At 68.1% G+C, this 26,896-nt stretch overlaps 2 protein-coding genes across 5 annotated transcripts; one reads left to right on the forward strand and one right to left on the reverse strand.

Annotated features, from left to right (window-relative positions):
• The first annotated feature begins 560 nt into the window (after positions 1 to 560).
• On the forward strand, positions 561 to 18,199 carry VANGL2 (VANGL planar cell polarity protein 2). Of its 4 annotated transcripts, none has more exons than XR_009961026.1 (9): positions 561 to 748; positions 9,254 to 9,521; positions 9,615 to 9,735; positions 12,116 to 12,723; positions 13,009 to 13,145; positions 13,362 to 13,497; positions 13,809 to 14,040; positions 14,413 to 15,766; positions 18,087 to 18,199. XR_009961026.1 is itself a non-coding variant. In XM_062597921.1 (8 exons), exons 2-8 carry the CDS (start codon positions 9,451 to 9,453, stop codon positions 14,671 to 14,673), a joined length of 1,566 nt encoding a protein of 521 aa, XP_062453905.1. In that variant the 5' UTR covers positions 561 to 748; positions 9,254 to 9,450; the 3' UTR covers positions 14,674 to 16,007. The 4 variants fall into 4 exon arrangements, 2 of the variants coding, with proteins under 2 accessions (XP_062453905.1, XP_062453906.1); XR_009961025.1 differs by lacking the exon at positions 18,087 to 18,199 and adding an exon at positions 17,011 to 18,054; XM_062597921.1 differs by lacking the exon at positions 18,087 to 18,199 and having other exon boundaries at positions 14,413 to 16,007.
• A 4,737-nt stretch (positions 18,200 to 22,936) lies between these two features.
• On the reverse strand, positions 22,937 to 26,607 carry LOC134152540 (SLAM family member 5-like). The gene is made up of 7 exons (XM_062597987.1): positions 26,523 to 26,607; positions 25,403 to 25,705; positions 25,040 to 25,297; positions 24,504 to 24,608; positions 24,271 to 24,315; positions 23,841 to 24,106; positions 22,937 to 23,725 (listed from the first exon to the last, which is right to left on the reverse strand). Exons 1-7 carry the CDS (start codon positions 26,569 to 26,571, stop codon positions 23,630 to 23,632), a joined length of 1,122 nt encoding a protein of 373 aa, XP_062453971.1. The 5' UTR covers positions 26,572 to 26,607; the 3' UTR covers positions 22,937 to 23,629.
• Positions 26,608 to 26,896: the final 289 nt, after the last annotated feature.

Genomic DNA, 26,896 nt, shown 5'->3' on the forward strand with positions numbered 1-26,896 from the left:
CCCCTTTGGAAGGGCTGCACGGTGCTGGATCCGCAGCGACGGCCGCTGCTTCGGCGCGGGGGAAGAGCGCGCCTGCCCCGTGGGGCCCAGCCCCGGCGCAAAGGGCTCCGGGTGGAGCCGAGGGTCCCTGGGGAGGGGGGGACCCTGTTTCAGGCTCCAGCCCAGCGACCACCGGGTGCCAGCGGTGGGGCGGGTGCCAGCCTTGCCGTGCGCCCCCCAGAGAGACCGGGGTGTGGGGAGGGGGGTTAGGCCTGCCCGGGAGCCCCCCGGGAGCCGCCGTGTCCCCCTCCGGCAGCAGGGCCTGCAGCGGCCGCAGCGAGGCCCCGGGGCGGGCGAGGAGCTGGGAGAAGCGGCGGGAGCTGCGCGGTGGCGGCGGCCCGGGGCGGCGGCCGCGGACAATGGGGCTCCCGCCCCTTTAAGGGGCGCCGCGAGCGCGGAGCGGAGACAATGGGCGGGCGCGGGGGGGGCGGCCGGGAACAGCGGCGGCGCGGGCGGGGGGCGGCGGCGGCGGCGCGGGGCCGCCGGCGGGGCGGGAGCTGCGCGGCCGGGGCGGCCCGGGGCGCGGCGGGGCCGGGCGCACGGCGGCGGCCGCTCCGCTCCGCTCCGCTCCGCTGGGATCGCGGTTTCCGCCTCCTCCTCGCCACCCCCGGGATTTCGTGCCGCTCGGTGCGCTGCGGGGCGGGCGGGGAGGGGGGGACGCGCACAAAGGTGCAAACGCGGAGCGGCGGCGCGGAGACCGGCGGCGATGGTGAGTGCGGCGGGGCCGGGGCGGAGCGGGCCCGGCGCGGCAGGAAAGGGCCTGGGAAGCCGGGGACTTTCCTGGGACGGCGGCCAGGCGGGGAGCGGCGGCGGCGCTGCTCGGCGCCCCCGGGCAGGGCCGGGGCTCCCCCGCGGCCCCGCTCCGCGGCGGGGGGGGGGGAGATGCGGGTGCGGGGCTCCCTGCCCGGTGCCCGCCCGGCCCGGGGCCCTGGCTGGGGGGCGGCCCTACGCAGGGGGATGCGCCCGCAGACGGCCCCGCTCCGGGCGCGGTGCTTCCTCCCCCTGGCGCGGCCTTGCTGCCCCCGGGGGGCTCCCCGCAGCCAGGCGCAGCGGCCGCTGCCCCCCGGCTGCTTGCAGCCCGGCCCGGGGGCCCGCGGCCCTCCCGCTCCGCAGGGAGCGTGTTTCCGCTGGCGCTGACCTGACCGCCCCGCAGCAGCCCGCGTCCCCCGGCCCGCCCTGGGCGCCAGCCCTTTGTGCCCGGCCCGGGCAAAGGGAGCTGCTCGGAGCAAGGGAGAATTCCCACGGCGAAACACCGAGCTTCCTGCCTCCTCCCGTGCCCGCTGCCCGGCTCGGGGCGGCGGAGCGCCGCGGGCGCTCGCGGGGCTCCCGTCCTGGCTTAGGCTGCCCGCGGGGTCTCTGCCCTGCCCCAGGACAGGGATGGGGAGGTGGAAGCGGCCGGTGCCACCGCCAGGTCCGCGGTACCTGTGCGGCAGGATCTGCCTGCCGCGCCTCTCGCTGCCGGCACCTTCACCTTCAAGATACAGGGCCGGATTCCGACCCGGTTTATCTCGGCGCTGTCATGGCACGGCTCCGCACCGGGAGCGCGAGCACGGGCCCTGGTGCCCTGTCTGGGGTGAGAAGCCTTTTTGAGCCTGTTCCCCCTGCAGGCCTTGCTGTAGTAACTGAGGCAGAGGCTTAAAAAAAAAGAGAGAGAAAAGAATTAAATATTGTCTCCACGGAGCCTCTGGGGATGGCCGTTGCTTAATCACAGATATTCAGAGTTGCACTGGGCGCGAGCGGGGCTCTGCGGCAGGCGAGCTCTCTGCACCCCCTGCTTCTCCTGGGTATTTAGGCTGGCTTTGTTTTCGGGGGAGCTCAGGACTGGACCCGCTGATTTAATTAGATGACTTTATTGGAGCCGGAGATGGCTCCTCGCCTAGCTCTTGGGCCATGGGGTGCCTCTCGCCTTCGTCGCTGGCCTGCGGCTTGCCATGGCCCTGGGGCCTTTTACTTTTCCGCGGAGCACGGGAAAGGCGGGGGTCCGGCAGCTGAGAAGGTCCAGGCTTCAGCTGGAGCGCTGCTTTGCGTCCCGCGCCGAGTGCTCTCCCGAATAAACCTCGCCCCCACCCTGCGGTTTGGGGGCGAGCCCGCTTTCCTTGGCGACATCGAACCCCAAGTCGGTCCCTGCTGGGGCTCGCGGTGCCTTCGCGCTGCTGCTGCCTCCTGCCCCATGGGACTGGGACTGTCTCGGGGCAACGCGTCGTGTCCTGTGTTCCTGTGCTCAGCCGGGTCGCTTCCACCGTGTGCTGCCTTCTCCCCACTACCTGGTGTTTCTCCATGGGCTCGGCGCAGCCCTGGGCCTCCCCTGTCCCCAGGCGGGCTCTGGTGCAAGCGGGGACCAGGGAGCTTTCCTGGGATATTGGTCGTGTGCTGCAAGGATGATCAAAACGCCCAGATAGGGCGCTGGGCCGGGCGAAGGCGGTTCGGCCGCTCGCAGCGGCGTCTGGTCGCAGCGCGCGTCGCGGGTTCGAGGCAGGGGCTTGCTCGGCGCTTCGGGCCCCGGCGGTGGTGGGCTGCCAGGTGCCTGTCCCGGCCCGGGAGCCCCTGCAAGGGAAGCTCCTTCATCCCGGGGTTTTGCTGCGTGGAAGGGGGAGAGAGGAGGGCGCCCCGGGGAGGGGGTTTCTGGTGCGGCTTGCGTGATGTTTGCCCGCTGTTCGGTGCGCTTCAGCCGTTCGAATGATAAACTGTGGTTTCTTGCTTTTATCAGATCGCAGACAGTAGGGCCGGAGGGGACGTGGGAAGGCAGCGAGTCCACCTCCCCGACCCAGCGTTCGTTCAGCCAGGCCCCAGCTCTTCGGTGTGAGCTGAATTTTAGGTTTTGGTTCTGTTTTTGAAGAGCTGGCATGGCTGGCAGATGCTCTACGGCTTTGTTGTCCGGCGGGGATGCTCGGAGAAGCCGTGCAGTCTGTGTGCGAAATGAGGGCTTTGCTGTCCTTGCCCGGATGCTTCTGCATCCGTGCAAATGCTGGGATCGAGGAGGCAGCAAGCGCTCAGGCCTGGTGGACGTCCAGGCCGGCGTCGTGGAAGGCGCCCGGCCGCAGCGCAGCTTCCTGCAGGGCAGGCTGCAAGCGGGGGTTTCCTCTCGAGCCCCCCATCCTCGGAGGACGTTTGCTTTATCGCCTGCAAGAGGGGCTGGGCTGCGCACAGCTTCGTGCCCCTCGCCTTAGGAAGATGCTCGGTGGGTGAGCTCAGGGCAGTTGAATTTGTCCCAATCCAACCCAAAATCCCAGCTGCTGCTGCCTGCGCCTGCTCTGGCTGTGTTTGGAGGGAGAGAGGGGCACCGGCTCGTGGTGTCACCTCGTCCTGTGCAGCACCCGGGGTTTGCCATGCCGAGGGTCCATCCTGCTCCGTCGCTCCCCAGCTGTTTGGCTCCAGACAGATCCCATCTTGGCGCTGCCTTTCCAGGCTGGAAGATGTGGCTAATTCTGTCTGCCCACCAGAGCCTTGCAGGATTTAGTAGTGTTAAGTAATAGGCACCTGGAGCTGATTGAGGGGAAGTAGAATAGATCTGAAGGTGCGGTAGAAGTTTACTCTGCAGGGGTGAGTTTAGGGTAGGAACTGGCCTTTTGTGGTGTTTGTGCAGCACTTCCAGGGAGGAGCTTCTGATGATGCTCTTGGAGAATGTATTAAAATGAAAGAAATGACCCAAAAAGTTGGTCGCGTGGCAACGCAGACCCACGAGTGTTCCCTCTGGTCGCTCTGTCCAAGCGCCCTGCGGTGCTGCTCGGACGCTCGTGGCTGAGCACCACGGACCTCGAACGCGAGGCAGGCGGCTCAGGGCTTGGGAGCGTGGGTGCTCCTCTGCCACCCACGCTGTGACCTCAGGTTTGTCACTTAGTGCCCTGCTCCCCTGCCTGGAGGCGGTGCTTTTGCCAAGGGCTGGTGAGCTGAGCTCCCCCCAGGGCTCTGGCATTCGGGAAGCGGAGGGCGAAACGGAGCAGGTAAGCGGCCGGCGGGGCGTAGCTCCGCAGTTAGTATCCCTTGGCGCTGTCACGTTTTGCAATGCAAATAGCTTTCTCTTTGCATTGAGCCGTTCTCATGCAAATTCATGGGGTTTGTCCATTTTCTCCCCCCCACTCCAGGTTCCAGATCTGGCGCAATCATTTTTACCTGTGCAGAGGGAGCTAGTGCATCCCTGCCGCCCAAGGCAGCTGCAACTTCTTTGGCTCCTGTAGTGCCAGACACAAAGCGAGATTCAGGTGCTGGGTGAGAGGGTGTTTTTTTCACACAGTTGCACAGTTGAACTTGCCAGAGGAGAGCGGTGGGGACCGAGCGCTCAGCCGGACCCGCAGAGGCACTGGACGTTCCTGTGGATATTGTAACACTCCCGAGCGACCGTAATTAAAGCTGACAGTTTGGAAGGGATATTAAGCCGTCTGCATCTGAGCTAACGCTGAGCAATTTGAGATCAGAATGAGACCTCATGGGGGAGCTGGATTAACCCTCTCGGGTTTCCCATGGGGCTTTTTCGCGTCCCTCCGGAGCATCTGGTCTGGCCGCCGCCGCCAGCCCCTGGGTTAATGGACCGGAGATCTCCAGCGTGGCAGCTCGCGTCTTCCTCCCGGGGATTGCAGCTGCGGCAACGCCGGAGCATTGCGGTGCCGGTGCTGGATCTGTTTCCCCTGAACCTCGGGTAAAGCGTGCCGCGTCTCGGTGCGAGGGGGAAGCGGCTTTGCAGGCAGCTCCCTCACCCGGAGAGGGCCGGCGGACGGGCTGGGCGGCTCCTGCGGCCGCCGTCCTCCGCGGGGGGCCCGCGAGGAGCTGCCGGCAGCGCCGCGGCCGGGGGGCCGCCGGCCGCCCCGTCTCCCCGAGGACGCCGCCGCGGCGTTGCCCGCGCTCCTTCCCGAGGCTCGCAGGTGTGCACCGCGGCCTCGCGCTCGCACCCCTTTTATAACCACGGTAGAGCATCGAGATTTTTAACTCTGATATCTGTTTAATTGAGTTAGATTTACAGATGCTCTAAGAAGAGCAGCAGTGGCGTAAATCACGGGCACGCCTCAGCGCCGGGGCGCGACGCGCTCGCGTGCGCCGCCTGTAAGGCGGCCGATTAAACCGGCCTCCTTCCTTTCCAGGGAAGCACCTGCGTGGCGGTGCGCAGGGTGCCGGGCAGCTTCCAGAGCTGGTTACGCTCCTTTTCCTGCTAATGCGGAGGCGCAGCCGTACAGCCGTTCAGGAAACAGCTGGAGCCGCGTGGTAGCCTCGGGCCAGGGCCGTAGCCCCTCCGGGCGAGCCCTTGCGCGGGAGCAAGGGGAGACTCTCCGATCTGCTCCGGTGCAAAGAGCGCGCGTTTGGTTCAGATCGTCGTCAGCAGGACGGGAAGGAGGTCTCGCTTGGCTGCCGAGCTCGGTGAGGTCTGCCCGCTCCTGCAGCGAACGTCCTGTCTGGCTCTTGCAAGCACGTAAATAATTTCATCGCCAAAGCGAGGTGGGAACAGCCAGTGTGATACGATTCGGCTTTGCGCGGTCCCGTCCGAGGAGTGCGCGGCAGGGTCCCGCCGGGCGAGCGGAGGAGTCGATTTCCTTCTTGCGATTTTCCCTGGAGCTGTTTGAAATGAGGAAGCTTTCTTGTGTAGAAACACTTGGATCCTTCTTGAGCATCTTAATACAAACAGTAGTTAATGTTTGAGACTCAGAGATTCAAAGGCTGGGAGAGAAAATGGCATCTTTTTTTATGACCGCCTGCGTGATGTGGGCCCAGGAGCCCCAGTCTGGTTCCCTCTGCTTTGAACCCTGTAATGTGCAGTAGCGTCATCCCAAAAAGCCATCCAGTCTGGACTTGAGATGGCAAATCCTCTCCTCCCCTGGGGAGCTTGTTCTAATGGTTAATCACCTTGCCATTAAAAATGTGAGTTTTCTTCCTCATTTGCATGTGTCTGGCTCTTGCTCGCAGCCATTGGCAGTTGCTCCTTTTCCTCTGCTGGCTTGAAGATGCTGGATAACGCGAAGTCTGTTCTCCTGGAAATGAAGCATCCATTGCTAGATCCTCCACCTGAGCCCTTGTGCTGCTCAGCTGGCTTTCCTCATTCTCCTAGGCAAACTTATATATTAAAAAAAAAAATCCTTTTCTTCCCTGACAGTGCTGCCAAGCCTGTTGCTCCTCCGGCAGCCGTGAGAAATGCTGTACTTTGTACTTGGAGCAAACTGAAGGAATCCAGCAGGTGCCCTCACCTTCTTTGGGGGAATTTGCAAATTGCCCAAAGGAGCTGGGAGAGCCTCCTGGGCGGGGGCCCGGCCCGTCGTCTCGCCAGCCCCGGCGCTGCTCTGCCGGGCGGCGCTCGGCTCGGCGCTGCGCCCCCGTGAAAGCTGGTGCGCTGCTGGAGCCGGGGGCTTGCGATGGGAAAGCAGCCGGGGCTGCGTTAGATGCAGGAGAAGGAAGAGTTCCCACCCCCAGGAACGTGCCAGCTGGCAGCTTTGTTTACAAACGGACCTCGCAAAGCTGATGGTTTGGGTATTCCTCCCCCCGCCCGAGTGGCTGCCTTTGGTCCACTTGCCCGAGAAAGTTGAGCTGCTTTTGTGCAGGGCTGAGCTGGGCGAAGGGATGGCTCCGGCAAAGGGGCTGATCCTCTTCTGGTGCCGGGCCTGGAGCCGATCCCGGCTCCTGGTGCCGAGGTCGCCCGTGGCTTATCCGTAGATCACAGCCAGGTTGCCAGGACCTGAGTAAGTCTTTAAAACCTCTGCGGTGAGAGCCCGTAACCTCTGCTTGGTCCAAAATCTGTCCTAGAAACGCGTCAGGTTGCGGTTGACGGGCCCGGACCTGCTGCCGCCTCCTTACGGAAGCTGTTCCCATAGCTAGGCTCCCGCTCCCGTTAGGAGCGCGTGCTTCGTTTGCCGTCTGCGGGATCGGGCTTCCTCTCCCAGCTCCTGCTGGGAGCCTGGCTGTGCCTTCGCCTGCGAGCTGAACAGCCCCAGGACGCGGCTCGCGGCCGCGGCGCCTTTGCAGCCCCAGCCTGGGCTGCCGCTGGAAGGAAGGGCTCGATGTGCGGGTGTTGGTGGCCGAGGAGCGTGCGGTCCTGGGGCTCCTGGAGGGGTTCAGTCCCTTAGATCAGGGGGATGCTTCGGAAAACCCTCTGCTGATTTCGGCCCGTGGATCGGCTCCCGGGCACGAGGCGCCGCTGGTTCGGATGGGGCGGGCGGGCGGCAGCGGCTTGGCTCCACGGTGCACGAGGGCTCCTCCGGGCTGCCCCCGCTGGGGGCTCGGGTCTGGGCGCAAAACGCTTTGCAGGAGCCGCGTGCCGCTCCGAAACGCTCCTCGCCCTGGGCTCCGCTCCGGAAGCCCTCGGCATCCTCCTCCGCACGCCGGGAGGGCCCAGAAGCAGCCGGTGGGTGGGGGGGTTGCGTGGGCCTACCTCCGAGTGCCCTTCGGAAGGGGCAGGACTGCGCGTTTTTAGCGTTTCTCCCAAAGGGAGCACCCGAGGCACGCGGGGTTGTCCCGTGCCGGGCTCGGGCTCGGGCAGAGCCGCCTCGCTGCGCGGGAACCGCCCGCCCTGCTTCACTTCTCTCTCTGGGTTTCCCCTAGCCGCCCCGCGGAGCCCCGGAGCGCGCCCGCCCGCCGGCCCCCTCGCCCGCTCGGGATGCCCCCGGCGCCTCGGCGGCTGATCGGCCGGGGCGGGGGGGACGGCGCCCGCCAGCGCCGCGGTGAGCCCCGCGCCCGTGGGAACGGGCCCCGCGCCGGGCTCCCGGGCCGGCAGCGCGTCTCCGAGGCGCGCGGCCCTTGGGAAGCGAGCAGCGGGAGCGCGACCCGGGTGTAAATCTCCTAATGGCGCTAATGAATAGGGCCGGGGAAGGAGCCCGGCCGCGGCCCCCCGCGCGGGGATGGGGAGGGGGCGCAGCGCCCGGCGCGGCCCGGCCGCCGCCGCCGCATTGTTCCCGGCAGAAACCCGATCCTTCCCGCAAACAAAGCGGGGAAGAGGGGGGCTGCCAGGAGGGGCAGGGGTCTGGGGAGCGGCGGTGGGGGGGGGGGGGGCTCCGGCCCCCTTCCCCCATCGCCGGCCGCGCGGGCCGCCGGGATGCGAGCTCCCGGCGCTGCTGCCATCTCCTAGGCGACCGGCGTGGGGGGGCTTTTGTTTCCATAGCGATAAATGTGCCAGAATCCAGCATCGGGGACAAAAGCGTCGTGTCCCCCCCTCCCTTTTCCCGCCTCGACCCCATTCTCCCCCCTTCCCCCCCCCCCCCCCCGGAGACCTCGGAAAAGAGGCCGAAAGACGTTTGGTTTTATTTGGCCGAAATGGCATTTCCTTGGTAACTTGGCTCCGGCCCCCCCAAGCACAGCTGGCTCAGCCCCCCCCCCCCCGGTGCACCGGGCTGGCGCTGCCTGAGCGGTGGGGTTCAGGGCGCTCTGGGTCCCCAAACCCCCTCGGGGCGCCCTTGGGGCACGGGCAGAGGGGCTGCAGCAGCTGTCGGGGCCGGGCAGCCCCCCCGCGACGGCCCTGCCCCATCCCCTCTCCGTCCGGGCAGCTGGACGAGCCGAGCTCCGTCCGTCCTCCCGCTTCCCAGGCTCCGAGGCCCCGGGCTGGGACTCGGGCTCCCAGCTCCCGCCCCGGGGGTCCTGCGCGCCGCTTGCACGGGAGGGCTGCGAGCCCGGAAAGCCGAGGCGGAGGTGGCGGGGCAGGGCGGGACGAGGGGCTCCTCCGGCGCGGAGACGCGGCCACGGGCCCCCGCCGAGCCCCGACCTGCTCCGCGCTGCATCGGAGCCAGCTGGGAGCCCGGGCGCTGCCGCCGCGGCCTCCCCCGGCTGATGCCCGAGCGGGGATCCCGCGCTGCGCTCCCGGGCGCCGTCTGGCTCGCGCCCTTTTATCCTGCTCCCTTGCAGCGGCCGAAAGTCTCGCGCTGATCTGCGGGAGGCGAGATTCCATCTCCGCGCTGGGGAACTTGTCCTGACAGAGCCCCGAGACTCCTAAACGGGCCTGAAATGTTGCCTGTGCTGAATTATTCAGCTGTAATTTTTTTTTTTTTAACTTGGCCCCCACCGCAGGCAATCTCTTGGCAATTAAAGTAACGATCGTGATATTAATTAAGGCATAAATCACCTAGCATAATGCAGTAAAAACCTAATCTTACAGTATCCTGAGAAAAAGCGGGAGGTGGAGTCCTGGGTCCAGCTCCGGGCTGCTGCTAAACTGGAAAAGGGCCAGGCGCGGCCCCGGGGGTCCCGGCTCCGCGCGGGGGGCGAGACGGACCCCCCCGGGGCCGCTGACCCTTGCCGGCTCTCTCCGCAGCCGGGCGGACCGTTTTCTCCTGAGACGAGCCCAGCCAGCCGGTCAAAATAGAGTCCCTCAAGGTGACGGTCGACTTCTTGAAGGTGCCCCTCGGCCTGAAGAAGCCCGCGCTGAAGGAGGCCGCGGCCGCCGTCCCCGGGCCGGGGAGAGCCCAGCCCGTCACCGTGGAGCGCTACAAGGGCCGGCGCTCCGACAACATGGACAATGAGTCGCAGTACTCGGGATATTCCTACAAGTCCGGGCACTCCCGCAGCTCCCGCAAGCACAGGTGAGGTGCGGGGCGCCCGGCGGCGGGGGTCCCCTCGCCCCGGGGGTCCCTCCTCCCTGCCGCGCTCATCCTTGTTCTCCCTCCGCCTTCCAGGGACCGTCGGGATCGGCACCGCTCGAAAAGCCGGGACGGGAGCCGCGGGGACAAGTCGGTGACCATCCAAGCCCCGGGCGAGCCCTTGCTGGACAACGAGTCGACCCGGGGCGACGAGCGGGTGAGCGGGGCTGGAGCGGCGTGGCACGGCACGGCACGGCACGGCACGGAGCGGCTCCTCCTCTGCCTCACGCTGGGGAAAGGCGCCGGGCCGGGCCCTGCCGGCGGTGTGAATTAGAGCAGCCCCCAGGTTGCTTTAATCCAGGCTCCCGCGCGCCGCGACCCGGAGCGCGCCCACGACCCAGCGCCCGCCGGTGGCGGCTCCCGGCCCCCCGGCAGGAGCGCGGGGCCCCGCGCAGCCTCGGCCACGGAGGCTCCTGTGCTTTGAGCTTTTGGCTACCCGGCAGGATCGAGGCTTTCTGGCCCGATTTAGGGGGGCGGGTGAAACGAGCCGGCTTGGCGGCACGGAGCCAGGCTGCGTCGGGGCGCCGGGTCCCCGCCGTGGCCGGCGCCGGGGATGCCGCCGAGGGCGGGAGCCGTCGGCAGAGCGCGGGGGGGCTCCCGACGCGCTCCGCTCGCCCCGCGGGAGCGGTTGAGCCGGTCGGACTGGCCCTTGGCTGGCTGACGGGTGCCAGGCTCGGAGCGCTGCCTCGGCGCCCGGAGGCAGGGCGCGCGGGAGGCGGGGGCGCAGCTGGACGGGGCCGGGGTGGGCACGGGCTGCCCCTCCGCTCCCTGCCCGCCGCCCGGCCCGGCCCGGCTGCCCGGGGCCGAGAACGCCCTCGGGATGGGCTCGCCGGGGATGGGCTCCCCTTCCTCGCCCCATGCCTGCAGGGCGATGCGGGCTGGGCGCTGCCAAGCCGCCCGGCTCCCGGCAGGATCAGACGGACGAGCAGGTTTGTGCAGCTGGTCGAGCAGAGGCTCCCGAGCCGCCTCCCTCCGCGGGCTCTGCTAGAGCTGCAACCCCAGGCGGGTTTCGTGGTCCAGACTGCGTCGGGCTCCGCGGCGCTGCGATCCGCTGCCCGGTCCCCCCAGCCCGTCTCCGGCCGCACCGAGGGCAAATTCTCACGGGGCCAGACCCCGTGGTGGGAAAAACCCTGTGGTTTTCCCACGCCACGTCCTCCGTGCGACGAGTCGAGCCACAGAAACAAAAGGTTTCTGTCTTCCCTTCCCCAGCACGCTCGGCCCCGCTCCCTCCCTGCGCTTTGTGTCCTTGCCGGGACCCCCTCGTCCGCCCCCATCCCTCGGGAAAGCCCCAGGCTGCCGATTGATTTTTGTTGTTACAATTTGGAGCGAAAATACCAACTTTCGTGCAGAAATTCTGGGGGAGGGAAACGACTTTCGGAACCGTGAGTCACCTAAGATGGAAATGCTTCATTTCAGCAGCGCCAAAGTGCTGCGAAACCGAATGCAAAAGCCGGGATGAAACGGAGCAAAGGCAGAACTTGCGGCCGCGTCGTAGCGACGTTTCCGGTGGCCGCAGAGCAGTCGTCCCCCCCGCCAAAACTCTGCGTTTTCCCTCCATCAGAAGGAAACAAAATAGCTCATTTCGGCACCTCTCTAGCTTTAGTGAAAACCCAAGCCGGTGGGTTTGGCGAAGCGTCTCGGTTGCAGCGGAGCGAGGCTTCCTTGCCGAAAGCCGTGCCGTTCGGTGGCGCGGGCAGTCTCCAGGGGCGGAGGAGCTGCTCCGCTGCCTCCGGCCCCCGTGGGGTCTCCGAGGGCCGGGCACGTCCTGCCGCGGGTCCGGGCGTCCATGCTGCGGGGCCGGGGCCGGGGCCCGTCCCTCCTCCCGCCGCTCCAGCGCCTTCGGGAAGGGAGCCGCGTTCGGCTCGGGGCTGCCGGGGTCTCGCGCCAGCCTGGGCTTGTGGTGTTGGCTCCCGAGGTGGAAACGCTTTGGAATAGAGGTTTTACAAGAGAGGACTTAAGCAGGGTATAGAAGGGGGCGTCCAGGAGCCCCCCACGGGGAGCAGCTCGCGGCGGGCCCGGGCAACGGGGCCCGTCCGCGGCTTTGCTCCGCGCCGCGCCACGCCGCGCCGGAGGAGGCTGCGCCAGCCCGTGCGGAGGCGGCGGCGGCGGCGAGGGTGTGTTGGGGCTGCGGCCGGGCATGTTCGCTCTGGCCCCGCTAATGAGAGGATTTGCCTGGAAACAGGATGCTTTCCACTTGCAAAGCTTCGCTCGCCGCCGCTGCCGGCGTGGCATTCGCGGCGGAGCGGGGAGGCGGAGAGCGGCGGGGAGCCCCGTGCTCTGCCGAGCAGTTCCTAGACGGTCTCGGCCAAGTCGCCGTCTGCTTCTGGGCCGCGGTTTCCGCCGTCTGAATGGGGGTGATGGCGCCAGGCAGCACGCCGGGCTTAGAGGTTTGGACGAGGGGAGGTGCCGGCGGTGGCGGTGGCTCGCGCCGGGGCGGGCGAGGCTCCGGCGCGGCGCGGCCGGCGGCTCGCGGCGCGGCCGGTCCCGTCGGGCGGCCTCGGCGTGCCCAACCCGTCCTTCCCTCCCCGCCTCCCCAGGACGACAACTGGGGCGAGACCACCACGGTGGTGACGGGCACGTCGGAGCACAGCATCTCGCACGATGACATCACGCGCATCACCAAGGACATGGAGGACAGCGCGCACCTGGACTGCTCCCGGCACCTGGGCGTCTCGCTGGCCGGGGCCCTGGCGCTCCTCTCCTTCCTCACCCCGCTCGCCTTCATGCTCCTGCCCCAGCTGCTGTGGCGGGAGGACCTGGAGCCCTGCGGGACGCCCTGCGAGGGGCTCTTCATCTCGGTGGCCTTCAAACTCCTCATCCTCCTGCTGGGCAGCTGGGCTCTCTTCTTCCGGCGCCCCAAGGCCTTCTTCCCCCGCGTCTTCGTCTTCCGGGCGCTGCTCATGGTGCTCGTCTTCCTCCTCGTCGTCTCCTACTGGCTCTTCTACGGCGTGCGCATCCTGGACTCGCGGGACCGCAACTACCAGGGCATCGTGCAGTACGCCGTGTCGCTGGTGGACGCGCTGCTCTTCGTGCACTACCTGGCCGTGGTGCTGCTGGAGCTGCGGCAGCTCCAGCCCCAGTTCACGCTCAAGGCCGTGCGCTCCACCGACGGCGCCAGCCGCTTCTACAACGTCGGCCACCTCAGGTGCGGGCTCCGGGGAGGCGGCGGGGCGCCGGGCGCGCGCGTCCGGGCGTCCGTGCACGCGTCCGGGCGCGCGTTCACACGCGCGTGCGCTGCTGCCCTCCACTGCGCGGCCCGGCGCGGACGCGAGCATCCCCAGCGGGTGGGTGCGCGGGTCTGTGCCCGCTCTGCGTCGGGAGCGTCCCTCCGTCCGTCCGTCCCTCCCTCCCTCTCGTCCTGGCCCGGCTGCGGGCGCGGTGCTAACCTGCTCTCCGTGTCCTCCCCGCGCCCGGCCGTGTCTCCCCGCAGCATCCAGCGAGCAGCCGTGTGGATCCTGGAGAACTATTACCACGATTTCCCAGTCTACAACCCTGCCCTCCTCAACCTGCCAAAATCCGTCCTGTCCAAGAAAATGTCTGGGTTTAAGGTGTATTCCCTCGGCGAGGGTGAGCTCCTGTTCCCTTGGCTTCTCCTCTCGTTCTGTCTCTCCCCCGTCCCGGTGTTTCGCCGCCTTCGGGCCGGGCTCCCCCGCGGCTCCGGGCCCGTCTGCAGCGCGCGGTCGTGGCCGCGGACGCGGAGCGGGGCCGGCCCCGGGCCGGGAGGAGCGTCGGGCATCCCGCGGGCTCCGGGCTCCGCTCTCTGACCTCTCCGCCTGCCTCCAGAAAACACGATGAACAACTCCACGGGCCAGTCCCGGGCCGTCATCGCCGCAGCCGCCCGGAGGCGCGACAACAGCCACAACGAGTATTACTACGAGGAGGCAGAGCACGAGCGCAGGGTGCGGAAACGGCGCGCCAGGTACAGCGCCGGCGGGAGGCGGGGTGCCCTGGGGCGGTGGGGCGCCGAGACCCGCGCTCGGCGGCGGTTCTTGCTGAGCCTGCTTGCTGCAGGCAGTTCAGATCTCCCTGCAGAATCGCTGGGGGCTGAAACCGGGTTCTTGCAGTCTGTAGGGGCGTGAGGCTCTGCCATCTTAGCTGTGGGGCAGGACGCCGACGAGCAGCTCCCCCCTGCCCCCCGGCTGCTGGAGGCCCCGGGGATGGGGGGGATCTGCTGCCTGTGGCCTGGCTCTGCCCTGCTGCAGCTGCAGGCCACGGCCTTTCTCCTGCTAGGCTCGTGGTGGCCGTGGAAGAGGCCTTCACCCACATCAAGCGGTTGCAGGAGGAGGACCAGAAGAACCCGCGGGAGATCATGGACCCGCGGGAGGCGGCCCAGGCGATTTTTGCCTCCATGGCCCGGGCCATGCAGAAGTACCTGCGCACCACCAAGCAGCAGCCCTACCACACCATGGAGAGCATCCTGCAGCACCTCGAGTTCTGCATCACCCACGACATGACGCCCAAGGTGCGCGGGGGCAAGTGGAGCTGGAGGCAGGCAGAACAGGTCTCTTCTCCTTTACTGATCCCCTGCCGCCAACTTTGTCTGGGTGCCTGCCAAGCTGGTCTGGAGAACAGGGGTTTTAGATGGTTTTTGTCCCACAGTGCCATGTTAGAGAGATGGAGGACAAGGGTGGGGGCTCTTTGTTTGCGGTATACAGCTGGAAAAACGAGTATAACCCCAAGGGAGTGACGTGCAGTGATGGGAACCTGGTTCCCAGCTGCTGGACCTGGCACATAGGGATGCTTCTACCAGTGGGGCCTGCTTAGCAGCTTGAGAAGGTGGGGAAAAGGCTGAGCCGTGCTGAGGTGACATTTCCGTATCCTTGCCTTCCTTCAGGCGTTCCTGGAGAGGTACTTGAGTGCCGGGCCAACCATCCAGTATCACAAGGACCGCTGGCTGGCCAAGCAGTGGACGCTGGTCAGCGAGGAGCCGGTGACGAATGGCCTGAAGGATGGGGTGGTCTTTGTGCTGAAGCGCCAGGACTTCAGCCTCGTGGTGAGCACTAAGAAGATCCCTTTCTTCAAGCTCTCGGAGGAGTTTGTGGACCCCAAGTCGCACAAGTTCGTCATGAGGCTGCAGTCTGAGACCTCCGTGTGAACTGAAGAGGGATGGAGAGGGGCTGGGGGTGACACCCTTCGCCGAGGCTGGGCTTGCTGCAGCCAGATCTCTCCGTCTTGTCCTCCCTGTCTCTGCTGGGGCCTGGGGAGGCCACCGCTTGAGGGCAGAACTGTGGCAGCCACCTGGAAGCAGTGCCTGTGTTTGGCCCCGTCACCTGCCTGTGACCACTCGCCCTCCAGCCCTCTGTCTTGGCTTGACCCGCCTTTCGGTGGGCTGAGTCCCTCCTTCCTCATCCCTGTGCTCGCCAAAACCCAGGTCCTTGTAGCAATCCCCCAGAAGGTGCATCCAGCAAAGGACAGTGTCACGGCCAGAAAGGAGACCGCATGTTTTGGTGCCATAACTCAAGGGCTAACTCTCCATTAGATTTTCTTCACCAGCGTCCTCAAGTGCAGTTGGGTCTGAAGGACCTTTTACACTTCCCTGTTTTCTACTTGGCAACTGTCCTGTCTCTGGCCTTAAAGCACCACCCCGTGTCTAGGGTTGGTTTTTAATAATAGAGACTTTTGGAGTATTTTGCAAACACCTCTCCAGTCTGTGGCTGCTATGAAAACCTCCCCGACCGACCCACGGGTGGGGAAGAAACTGAACTGGCGATGCTCCCAGCGACAGCCTGGCTGTACACGCGTCCTCCTCGCGCCTCCACGCTCGGCTTTTAACAGAAGCAGGAGAAGGACTGGTTTTTGCAAAAGAAGTTGTTTTAAAGTGATGGTTTTGCCTGCTGTGCGTGTGCTCTCTAAGGAGATCTGTGTTTCTGTAAATAGCAGCCCGCCCCGAGCCAGGTCCTCCACTCCCACCCCGGCTCCCAGGGTCTCTTTGCACGAGGTTCTTTGCACCATTCCCGCAGCGCAGAGGGGCCTTAAAGCGGATGTCAGACACGTGCCGGCTGCCAGAATGGCGTAAAAAATCATCTCTGAGTAGAAGCAAAAGCCTGCTTTTCCTGCCTCGCTCGTAACGCCGAAAGGGCTGGCGAAAGCGATGAGTTGCAGGATTCGCAAGAGGCGACTTCTGCCGCGCCCGGGCGCAGGGGCTTCTCGGCGCCGTGGCTGCGGGAGGTTCGGAGGCGCGGCGTGAGGTATGCCCGGAGCCGCGGTTCGCCGCGCGAAATGTCTCTGGGAGCCCGGAGCGGTGCCCGGAGTCAGCAGGGCGGAACAGCGGTTTCTTCCCCCGGCGGGACTGCCGCCGGCGGCTCGGGGAACGCTCGCGGGCGCGGGCGCTGGCGCGGCCGCAGCGCTCCCGGCCCGCGCTAACGCTTCCCACGAGAGCTGGGGAAGGGGGAACGGAGGTGCGGAGAGGCGAAGCGGGCCGGCGCTGAGCACCTTATTCCTGGGGCGGGCGGGCGGGCGGGCGGGGGGAAAGTAGCTGTTTGCAGGGTGCTGGCACAAGCGCAGATAAGGGAGAGACCTCGGAGTCCCCTCGACCTCCGGCAGCCGAATTCGGGGCCCTCCTTTAGCAGCCTCCTCCGTGCCAGAGCCGGACCGCTCCTGAAAGCGCACGCGGCAGGCCGGCGGGACCAGGCGCTGCCCGAAGCGGCACCCGAGGGCACGGGGCAGCGGAGGAGCGGGCTGCGCCCGGCCGGGACCCCGCGCCCCTGCCCCCCTCGGCTCAGCCCGCGGCGAGCAGGAGCGATCCCGCGACTCGTCCCGGCGGCCGCCGAGACCCCCTCCCTCCCCGCCGAGTCCCCGCGCGTGCCGTGGACTGAAACCCCCGGCGAGAGAGCGGCTCCCGCGGCGCTTTCCTCGTGCGGCCGGTTTCGTCCCGGCGGGACCTGCCTCCCCGCGGGGCCCGCGTGGTCCGGGCTCGCGGGGCGGAGCGGGGTCGCGGCGCGTCTGCTTCGTGTCGGCTTTCAGCCGGGTGAATGCAAAAGCTTTTGCCTTTCCTTGCTTTTTTGTTAAGGTCACAAATACCTCACGGGGTCGTTCCCTCCCGGCGCCGGCGCCGTTGTCCGGCGGCGCCCGCGCTGCCGCCCCGGGGCTGCCGCTCTGCGGGTTCCCGGGCCGCGGCCGTAGGAGCAGGGCCAGGTCTTGTCACTGCGACTCGCGTTTCGGAAACTTCCTTTTACTCTAAGCACTGAACTGATTAAGGGTTGTGACTTCGGGCTGAGGGGGGAGACCGACGCCGCCTTGCCCGGGGCGTCGCGGCCGCGGTCGTGTCTCCGGGCTCGTGCGATTGCTCCTGTTCGGCTCGACGCGGCCCGGCTGGGTCTTTAACCGCCCCCCCCCCCCCCCCCCCCGCCCACCACCTCCTTCACCCTCTTTCTGGACAGTTCGGAGTGATGCTTCTAACAAGCTGTTGGACACCGAATGCTTTTCTTCCCAGGCTGAAATCCTGCAGACAGAGACCTCGGGACCTGCCGCCGTCGCCCCTCGGCTCCCCTACGCGCGCCCCGTCGCCCCTCGGCTCCGCTTCTCTTTGCGTTTGCACAATATCCTTTCCCTTTTGCCCGCCCTTTCTTTCCCCCCGTGTCTCGTGCCCGAAGTTACGCGCGTAGGTCCGTCCCCGTCGGTACCTGCGCTCCGCTTGCCCTCGGCTGCCTTTCCTGGTTCCCAGCAAACCTCCCTTTTCCAGGAGCCTCCGTTTCCAGGTTTCTGGGGCTTTACGATCCCTCCGTCGCCGGCCCCCTCGCCGCGCCCTTGCGTTACCTCGCCAGGCTGCCGCCGGGCTCGTCTCCAACCGGGACCCCCGGCCTCCCGCTCCCCCGAGCCGGGCCAAGGCCGCCGGCGGGCGCCGGGCTGCGTCCTGCTCCGAGCCAGCTTCCAGTCTCGTTTACACCAGCACTGCGGTGCCGGAGTGACTCCGCTTGACGCCCCTCCCGGTGCAAACCCGGCCCGGTTCCCCAGCGCTTCGGGGGCTGCTCCGCACCCCGGTGCGCCCGGTCCCCGCCGCTGAGCGTCTCTGGTGCCTCTTCCCGTCTTCCAGCCTCTGCCAAAGCTCGAGGAGCCGGGTCCGGTCGGGCCGAGCGCGGCTCGCGGAGGGTCCGGGCTCCTCCCCGGCCCCCGGGCGCCCGCCGCGACGGGGACGGCGTCGGGGGTTTCGTTGCAAAGAGACTTCAGCGAGGGAGGCACGGGACGCGTAGACCGGGGCGAGGGGAGGGGGTTCCCACCTGGAGTTTGAGAAGAATAAAGCTTTTTTTTTTTGTTGTTCGTTTTGTTTTGTTTTCTTTGCAGAGCCGAGACCTTGTGCATGCGTGTAGAAAGTTGTAAAATGTAAAATTGTTTTTTAATATATAAAAAGCTTGTTTTTACAGTTTGCAGTGGATCGAAGCATTACGGCAGTGTTAGGAAGTTTTGATTTTTTTTTTTCATAGAGGAACTAAAATTGTACAAATTTTTTTTATATATAAAATAAACACATTTGACATTTTTCTTTGTCTTCTCACACCTGGTGCTCTGCAGTGAGATGGTAGAAGCTGGCTCGCGCCTTCTAGCCGTGGTTTGGCAGCACTTTTAGCTGCTTAAACTCCTAAAATCTGCCCTGCCTGGCTCTGTGCGGTGCTGGAGCCGGTGCTGAGCCCCGCGCGGTGCTTCGGCTCTCCCTGCCTGCTGCAGTGGCAGGATGTGGCCTCAAGAGAGCACTCGGAGGGAAACCAGCGCCGCCTCGGCGCGAGGGGCTCGGACCAGCCCGGCCGTGGCCGGCGGCTCGAGGTAAAGGGGGTGCTGCTCCTGCCCCCAAAGGCGCAGCGCGGGGAAGGCCGGGGGGCGCCTGCCCCCGAGCTGCCCTGCTGCTGCCGGCCGTTTCTCTCTGCTGCCAGGCTCGGGGAAGGAGGAACCGGAGCAGCAGCGCCAGGTCGGACGCACGCGGGACGCATCCTCCGGACGAGGCGAGGGCTCGCCGGGCTGCCGAGCGCTTGGGAAGGAGCCGGAGGCCGTGCCGAAGCCCTCCCGGCGGACGCGTGAGTCGCACCTCGCGCGCTCGGCTTGCAGCTCCACCCTCCGAGCGCGGAAAGCTGCCGGGGCCGGTGCGGGCGAGCGGCCTCGGAGGCACCCCGTGCCGTGTCCCCGTGCCGTGTCCCCTGTGCCATGTCCCCTGCGCCGTGTCCCCTGCACCCGTGTCCCCGTGCCGTGTCCCCGTGCCGTGTCCCCTGCACCCGTGTCCCCTGCGCCGTGTCCCCCGTGCCGTGTCCCCATGCCGTGCCCCCTGCACCCGTGTCCCCCGTGCCGTGTCCCCATGCCGTGTCCCCTGCACCGTGTCCCTGTGCCGTGTCCCCTGCACCCATGTCCCCTGCACCCGTGTCCCCGTGCCGTGTCCCCGTGCCGTGCCCCGGCCCTTGCACCAGCCGGGTGCAAGGGGAGCAGGGCGCAGGGCTGGACCGGGCGCAGCTGGCTCGCTTCCCCGGGGCCCCGTCCCGCTTCTCCGGCGTGTCCGGCTGCGTGAGCCGAACTGCAGCGGCCCTCGGCGTTTTGAGCCTGCTGCAATGCTGGTTTCCAGCTCTTGGCACTTCCCCTGGACCCTCATCCCCTCTTTGACCTGTGCTGAGTTCATCAGTCATCTGAGCAGCCCCATCAGGTCATTTCGGTCCTCCGGGATTTTTCCCTCGTGAGTAATCGAGCGGCAAAAGAAACTTCCCACTCTCGGCCCCCACAGCAGCGCTTTACCCGTTGAGTGGGCAGAGCCGCCTCTTCCCCTTCCCCGAGGACGGGGCACAGCGGGGAAAAACTGACTTCTCGGGCCGAGCCGCAGCTTCCTGCGCGGGGAGGGCTGCGAAACGCGCCCCCGGCCGCGGCCCGGCCCCTCCGCCCCCGCCCCGCTCGTGCCCGCAGCGCCTCCCTTGCTCAGCCGCCTGCGGGAAGCGGGGACCCAGCTGCCCCCCAGGAGACGCCCGGGCAGGAATTGGGCTGGGAGGCGAGTGCAGTAGCAGCCCCGGGCGCTGGGCAGGTGGAAAAGCCTCCGCGCCGACGCAGCTGGCGGAGGAAGCGGCTGTTCACGAGGGCAATTTTGTTTCTTATTCTCCACTTCCTCCTGCTCGGCAGGCTCCTTGCAGCGGGTTGTCTGCAGCCCGCAGGCCCGCTGCAACCTCCCCTTCTTTCTCCCAGGTCTGGCTCAGCCCAGAGAGAAAATCCAGGGTTGCTGGGGTGAAATCCTGCTTTATTGGCTGGACCGTGCACGCCACACGCACCCCAAGCCCCGGTCCTTGCATTGCACATTAGTAAACGCACACACATGGCCGTGCCACGCGTGGCCACGTCGTGCGTGGCCGTGTCACGTGCAGGGTCCCATCCTGCCGGGCGCCAGCACGTGCTCTGGTGCCTGCGGGCCAGGGAGGGCCGAGGAGGCCGCGAGGCGCGCGGGGACCCCGCAGCCCGGGTGGCTGCGGCAGGGCTGCGTCCCCGGCCGGGAGCAGCCTCGCCGCGGGTGCGTGCCCAGCCCCGCTGCCCGTCGCCCCGTGGCGCGGCCTCGCTGCGTCCTCGGCGCGTTTCAGAGCTGCCCGTTCCTCCGCGGGCTTCAGCCGTGCTGGGAGCCCTCAGTCGGCGCCGGGCGCCCCGGGGCTGCGGGGGCTGCGGGCGGCCGCAGGTGCGACGGGCTGCTCGGATGGGGGAGAAGCAGGATCAGGCCCTGCCCCTGGGATGGGGAGCAGGCTGCCCCGCGTGCAGGCGTCCCCTGGGACGCATCGACCTCCTCCGGGGACCGGCACGGGCTGGAAGCGCTGGCGATGCCCGGCGCGGGGCACAGCGCGAGCTGGGCCGGCCTGAGCGCCGCCTGTGCAGCCCTTTGGGCCCGAGTATTGCCCCAAACTGCACCCTGTGCCGGGGGCTGACACGTCCGGGGAGGGTCAGAGCACCTGCCCCGGCAGCGGCTGCGGCGGGGGGGTGCCCGGCTCGCAGAAGGTGGTTTCATTCGGGTCCTGCTTTGGGGGATTTTCCGGCCCCTTTTGCTCCTCCTGCAGCAGAGACAGCAGCGGCTTTAGGAGATGCTGAGCAGCCCTGAGCGGCCCCGTCCCGAGCTCGTGTCCCCGCTGCCTCTGCGTCGCCCGCCGGGGCAGGCTCGGCTCGAAGCCCGGGCAAGGGGCGGACGAGGCAGGATTTCGGCTGCAGCCCCCGCGTCAGGCGGACTCACCTCGGCAGCAGGGATTATCGGGGCCGTGTCGAGGATGGGGGTGTTGGCTGGTTCTCCCAGGTCTGCAATGCAATGACTTTGGATGTGAATAAAGGCACAAAAGCCGGGTGGAAGATGTTACAGGGAGCTGCTCCCCTGCACCCAAGCAGGCATCGCCACCCAAACCGGCGCCAAGCACGTCGTGGCAGGGCCGGGCCGCGTCTTACCCGAGGAGTCGCTGACTGAGGCCGCTTGGTTGCTGCTTTCTGCAAAGCAAGGCAAACACACAGGTTGCATTAAAATAAATTCGGGGTTGGATGTGCTTTGCAAAATCCCCAGCAAGTTCCTTCTGGGAAGCCGGTTGCACCAGGGGCCCTGCGTGCAGGAAAGGCTTCAGGTTCGGTTTGCAGAAACCGGTGATGCCTTAAGGGCAGGCCTAAAACTGGGCCAGAGTTTCAGGTTGTAGTAAAACAGAAAAGAAGAAGTCCTGCGCCACAGACCAAATCTGGAACTGGGTGGCCTAAAGGTGCGAAAAGAGAGGGGGAAAGCAAACCTCCAAGGGTAGGATTTACGTGATGAACTCCTGGACTTTAAACTCAGAGCTGAGCAAGGGGGAAAATCCTCGCCGCGAGGCTAAACCGTGGCAAGAGGAGGGCTGCCGCGGCGCCCGGGGCTCGGCAGCGCTGGCGGCTCTCGGAGGATGTGGGCTCCGCGCGCGCCGCCACCCTTTCCTGCGCGGCCGGCAAGCCGGAGGAGCCGCCCCGGGCCCCGGAGCTCACCGTCCCCCTTGGTCCTCCTGTAGGTCAGGAAGAGCACGAGCAAGGCCACGGCCACAAAAATGACCGGGGACCAGTACCGGACGGGAACGGCCGATCTGTTTTCTGGAAGAGACGAGAGGTTTTGGTGGGCCGGCGGCTGGTTGCACCGGTCGTGCTCTGCCAAAGCCCCCAAGCCCTGGGGTGTGTGGGGGGAGGCAGGGTGGGCGTTTGGGGTGCAAGACCCCGCGGACGGCAGCTTTGGGGTACTCACGGCTGCTGTTCCCCGCGGCGCCGGCTCTTGTTGGCGGGGCGGAGGGGCCGGCGGCCCCGACCTGCGGCAGCCCCGAGGTCCATGGGGGCCCCGAGGTCCGCGGCGGCCCCGGGGTCCATGGGGGCCCCGAGGTCCGTGCCGCCAGCTCGCCCCCCTCCCCGGCGGTGGAGTTGGGGGCCCCCTCCGGCACCGGGATGTGGTCGGGCTGCTTGAGGCTTTGGTCTCCCTCGTCCTCTCCAGCGAGCACGAGAGCTGGGGGCGAAGCCAGTTAATTGCCGGCGGCGTCACCGGTGCCGCCTGGCGAGCCCCGGCAGTCCAGCCCAAGACCCGCTTCAGCCTCGCGGCTCGGGCACGGGAGCAGCTTGGCCGACTCCTCTTGCCCTTTGCTTTCCGGCTCCCGGCCGGGCTGACTCGCACCCGCTTCCTGCGCTTCTCCACCAAAAAACCACGCGCGGAGAGGCGCTAAGGCTTTGCAGAGCGGCGAAGGTGCGCGGCGAGGGGCCGGGCAGCCACGCCGAGGCCGCCGGCGCTGAAGCCGGCGCCGAAGCCGGCGCCGAGGAGGTGGCGATGCCGCAGGAGCGCCCGGCTGCACGCGGAGGAGCCCTGGCGAGGGACGGGCTCGTGCTGCTGCCCCGGGGCCGCAGCTTCCCCCTCCCGCGCGGAGCCGGAGATGGGGCAACCGCCGGCGGGGCCGGCTCGAGCGGCCACGCAGCGATGGCAAAACGGCCCCCCCCAGGGCTCGCGGGCCCCAGAGGCTCCCGCCCGGCACGAGCATCCCTGGCGCCGGTCCCGCCAGGAGCCCGGCACGTGCAGCGGGAGCGACGCCGGAGCCCGCGGCGCCGCTTTGCAGCATCTCGCCACTGCAATGCGGGAGCTCGGCCGCGCCGGCTCCTCCCCGCGCCGCCGGCCCGGCTCGACCGCAGCGAGGGCACCGGAGGCCCGAGGCCGCCCCCGGCCAGGCGGCCGCCGCCGCAGGGCTTTGCCGGGACCCCGTCCCTCCCGCGCCGCCCCTCACCGGCTCCGGAGCACAGCGCCGCCAGGCAGATCCAGGCGCGGGCAGCGCGGCGGGGGTCCATGCTCGGCGCCGCCCCGCTGCGCCCGCCGCCGCGGCACGGCTGCAGCTGCGCTCGCAGCGCCTTCCTTCCCCTTTCTGCCCGGCCGGCGGCTTCCTCCGCGCTCGGAGGTGGCGGCCCCGCAACGCCGCTGGTTCACGGCCGCGGAGGGTCCCGGGGGCAGTTTCGGCTCCCGCGCTCGCCCTTGCAGGGAGCCGCGCCGCGGAGACGCAGCAAGCTGCCCGGGTTTGCCAATACTGGGCTGTTTCGGCAGAAAAAAAAAAAAAACGGCCAACGAGGACGGAGCTCAGCCACGTCGCGTGTTTTTATTACAGTACTCCTGGAGGTCTCTGCCATGTCCCGCACTTCAAAGCGCCTCCAGGTTCACCCCTGCGTAGTTCGCCGACTCTGCACACAAGGCGAAGGTGCGTCCGTGTGTCCGCGCGTCCGGCGGCAGCGCCGCGGAAGGGGCCGAGAGCCGCCCGGGTCCGGCGCTGCGCTGCTTCGCTCCTTCCCGCACCGACACGAGCGGTGCCGGGGCGGCCGGTCCCCGCGGCCTCGCAGGTGCTGTCCTGCGCCGCGCAGCGTCCCCCCGACCCCCCCCGGCCGCCTCGCTGCTGCGGCCTCTCGGAGTCGGGGCTCAAAACGCTGCTTTCTCCGCCCGGGGACGGCTGCATCTCGCCACTGCCGCCGCCGCCGTTCCCCGGCACATCCCTCGCTCCACCCCGAGGGGACGAGGAAGGAGCCGGCGCCAGGCGGACGCCGAGGGGCTGCGTCCCCCCCCCCCCCCAAAAGGCAGGAGAGCGGCCGTGGGGCCGGGGCGATCAGGGCCGGTGCAGGGCCGGCGCGGGGAGGCTCTTCTCGCCGTGCTCCGGCCACGCCGGGACCCTGGCGCGGATCTTCTCGTCGTCCGTCTGCAGCTGCGGAGAGAGGGAGCCGGGCTGGGCGGGCGTCGGGGCGCTCCCCGGCCGCGCGGGGCCCCCCCGGGCCGCCGCGCCGCGCCGTGCCGCGCCGCGGCCGAGCGCGGCCACTCACCCGGGCTGCAGCCTGCACCGTGGAATAGACGGTTTTGCAGGTTTCCTCGGCAGCGGCTCTCTCCGCGCTGGGGGAACTCCGCGCGGGGTGCTGCGCGGAGCGATCCGAAGGGCGCTGGGAGAGACCGGCGCTCGGCGGGGGCTGCCGACCCGCCCCGGCTCCGGGAGCCGCGGCTGCGGGGCTGCATTGGGCGGGGGGGACGGGGCTCACCGGGCGAGAGGGGGGGCCCACCTGGGCGTACAGCGTCAGGTCCGCGGCGCCGGCCTCTGCGAGGGGCGAGGGGCGGCGGGTGAGCGCGGGCGCTAGCCGCAAACCCGCGGCGCGGTTGGCTCGCCGGCGCCCGGCTGTTTTCGGCGGGAGGCCGGGGTGTCCTCCGGCTCCTGCAGAAGCGGCAGGGAGGAGGATGCCTGGGAGAGCCCCGAAATCCTACCTGCTTTGCCTGCGCTGCCGTTGAGCAAAGAGGAGACGCGTCGGCCTGCGGAGGAAGGGTGAGGAGCGCCGTCACCGGCGGGCGCCGCGTCCGCGGCTCCGGCTGCCCCCTCCGCACCCGGAGCCCCTGGGAAGCGGCGCAGGCGAGAAGTGGGGTGAAGGCGGGCGGCCCCACGAGGCACCGGCAGCCGCGCCGCGGCCCCCCCGTCCCCCTCGCCGGGCCGAGGCGCTCACCTTTGGCGCGGCAGTAGCTGATCCCGGCGACGAGCAGCACGACAACCACCACGGTGCCCACCGCCAGCATTGCAGTGATGGCAGTTCGGCCGCGGGAGGGCATTTCTTGAAAGAGGAATAATAAAGGATAAAGAGGCCTGGAGACAACGGGGAGGCGATCCCGGCGGGCCGAAGCGCCTAGGTGCCTCTTGGCGTCGGAGCAGCGGGGACGGGCGGGTCTTCGCATCCCGGGACCGCGCCGCAGCTCCGCTCCGACGCGCCCGGCTCGGGAAGGAGGCGCCGCGCTGCGCGAGGGCGAGCGGCTTTGCAAGCGCCCGGCACCCCGCGGCGCCGGCTCTGCCCCGCCAGCGGGGCTGCGAGCGGCCGGGGGGAGCCGTGGGGGGGGAGCCGGGGACGCCCATGTGGGTCACGCTGTCTGCCGGCAGGGGAAAAGCGTGGGGAGAAAACGGGAAAGGCAGAAAGGTGAGCAGCACCCTTGCCCGGCGGGGGCGGCTCGGTTCCTCTCTCCGGACAGGCCGGCACGCGGCGGGCGCTACCTGCGCAGGTGCCCACGGGCTGCACCGTGACGTTGCTGCTGCTGACGGGGTTTCGCGCCGTGCAGGTGACGGGCAGCTCCTCGGCCGGCAGCAGCTCCAGGAGCAGCACGGAGGCATTGCCCAGCGGCGCGCCCGGGGCGCTCCAGCCGTAGGAGACGTTGGCCGCCGGGGCCGGCACGGCGCAGCGCAGTTTGTAGTCGCAGCCGGTGTCGGAGCAGTTGCGCCAGACACAGGTCACCGCCGGCTGCGGCAGCTCCGCTGCGGGAAGCGGGAGGAAGCGTGAAAACGGGAACAGGGAATCCGCCCCGCCGCCTCGGCGTTTGACGGGATGAAACCAAAACGGGAAGGGGGCAGAGCGCTCACGGTACACGCGCAGGTCGAAGACGAGCTTTGCCTTCTCGGGGAGCTGAGCCGTGTAGCTGCCGGCGTCTTCCATCACCAGCCGCGAGATGGTGACCGCGGTGCCGTTGTCCGGGAAGGACAGGCGGCTCACGTAGTTTTGGTCAAAAAAGATGACTTCAGGAGGGTTTCCCAGCGTGACGGTCGCTATCAGTTCGCTCCTGACGCTCCAGGCCACGTGTCTTCCCGCCGGGCTCACGAGGCGAAAGGTGACGGACTTGCCCACGACGCCGGTCACCTCCGTGGCTGCGCCGTGCCCGGGCTGCACTGGGCACGGAAGCGAGCGTGGGACGTTGGGCCCCGGCGCGGCGCCGCTCGCCCCCGTCCTGGTCCGCGCCTGATCCCCAGCCCCTGGCCGCGGCCTCGGGAGAAGCCGTTTCTCTTTCCGCCCCCCCCTCCCCCGGCAGCGAACCCGCACGTCCCCAACCGCGCAGAGCCCCGAGGCGAGAGCGAAGGTGCGAGGGGGAGTTTGCAACAGCTCCACAGGGCAGAGCGCTTCCGTTGCATCAGCCGAGCGAGCGGCTGCGTGGGGCTCGAGGCGCCGGCAGCGGCGCGGGGGGGCCTCCTGCCCGGCCGCAGGACTCGTCGAGCGCAAGCCCCTGCCGCCGGCTGCGGCCGAGGGGAGAGGAAAAGCTCGCCGGGGAGATAAGCTCCTCGGGCAGATGGCTTCGGAGGCGGAAGCGCTGCTGCTCGCAGCAGATTTTACAGCAGCAGCAGCAGGGCTCATGGTAGAGCGGAGTCAAGGGCAGCCCGGAGAAGGAGGAGGAGGAGGAGGGGGGGGAAGGCAGCATGAGGGAGTTTGCTCCCGACTGCTTTCTCTGGGCTCACAACCAGTTGTCCCCAGTAACATCCCTGGGTCCAGAGCTGCTGGAACCTCTGTGAGCAGTGGCCGAGGCGGAGGCGGGGGGGGGAAGAGCCGCCGAGCCGGGAGCAGGGAGCGGGCGCTGGGGCTGGGACCACGAGCGCTGCAGCCTGGCACGTTCGCTGCTGCCCGGTGCAGCGGTGGCCCGTGCTGGGGGGGTGGGGGGGGGTCCGAGGCCACCGCCGGCCCCTCGCCCGGGAAAGCCGGACGCCTGGCACTTACTTGCCCAGTGAAGCAGGACTGCAAAGAGCAGGTACCGCAGCGCTGCCATGTGAGCGCAGCTCGTGCCGGCGGCTGCTTCCTGCTGGCTGCCCTGAGCTCTGTGGCCAGGAGCGGAAGTTTTCTGCTACTTTCCAGAGCACCCTCGGGGGCGTGGAGAAACAGGGACAGTTTTATTTATTTTTTTTTTAATTTTACTATGGCGATACCCTGGAGCGGCCGAGACGCGGGTGCCCTGCCAGGCTGACACAAGGCGTCACGAGAGCTCATCCACCCCTGCAGAGCACCGGGCTGCGGCCGCCCCTGGAAAGCCCCAGTCCCGGGTGGGAGCCCTCGGAGGTGCCAGCCCGCGACCTCTTGCAACTCTGCTGCGTTTC

Source organism: Rhea pennata, chromosome 31 (genome assembly GCF_028389875.1).
Source record: "Rhea pennata isolate bPtePen1 chromosome 31, bPtePen1.pri, whole genome shotgun sequence".
NCBI lineage: Eukaryota > Metazoa > Chordata > Aves > Rheiformes > Rheidae > Rhea > Rhea pennata.

Coding starts and splice junctions, on each gene's coding strand:
- VANGL2 (XM_062597921.1), top strand. CDS start 9,451: ATGGACAATGAGTCGCAGTACTCGGGATATTCCTACAAGTCCGGGCAC. Junction 9,736..12,115: donor CGACCCGGGGCGACGAGCGG/GTGAGCGGGGCT, acceptor CCGCCTCCCCAG/GACGACAACTGGGGCGAGAC. Junction 13,146..13,361: donor GGTGTATTCCCTCGGCGAGG/GTGAGCTCCTGT, acceptor GCCTGCCTCCAG/AAAACACGATGAACAACTCC.
- LOC134152540 (XM_062597987.1), bottom strand. CDS start 26,571: ATGGCAGCGCTGCGGTACCTGCTCTTTGCAGTCCTGCTTCACTGGGCA. Junction 24,316..24,503: donor CAGCTACTGCCGCGCCAAAG/GTGAGCGCCTCG, acceptor CTTCCTCCGCAG/GCCGACGCGTCTCCTCTTTG. Junction 24,107..24,270: donor CGGCAGCGCAGGCAAAGCAG/GTAGGATTTCGG, acceptor CGCCCCTCGCAG/AGGCCGGCGCCGCGGACCTG.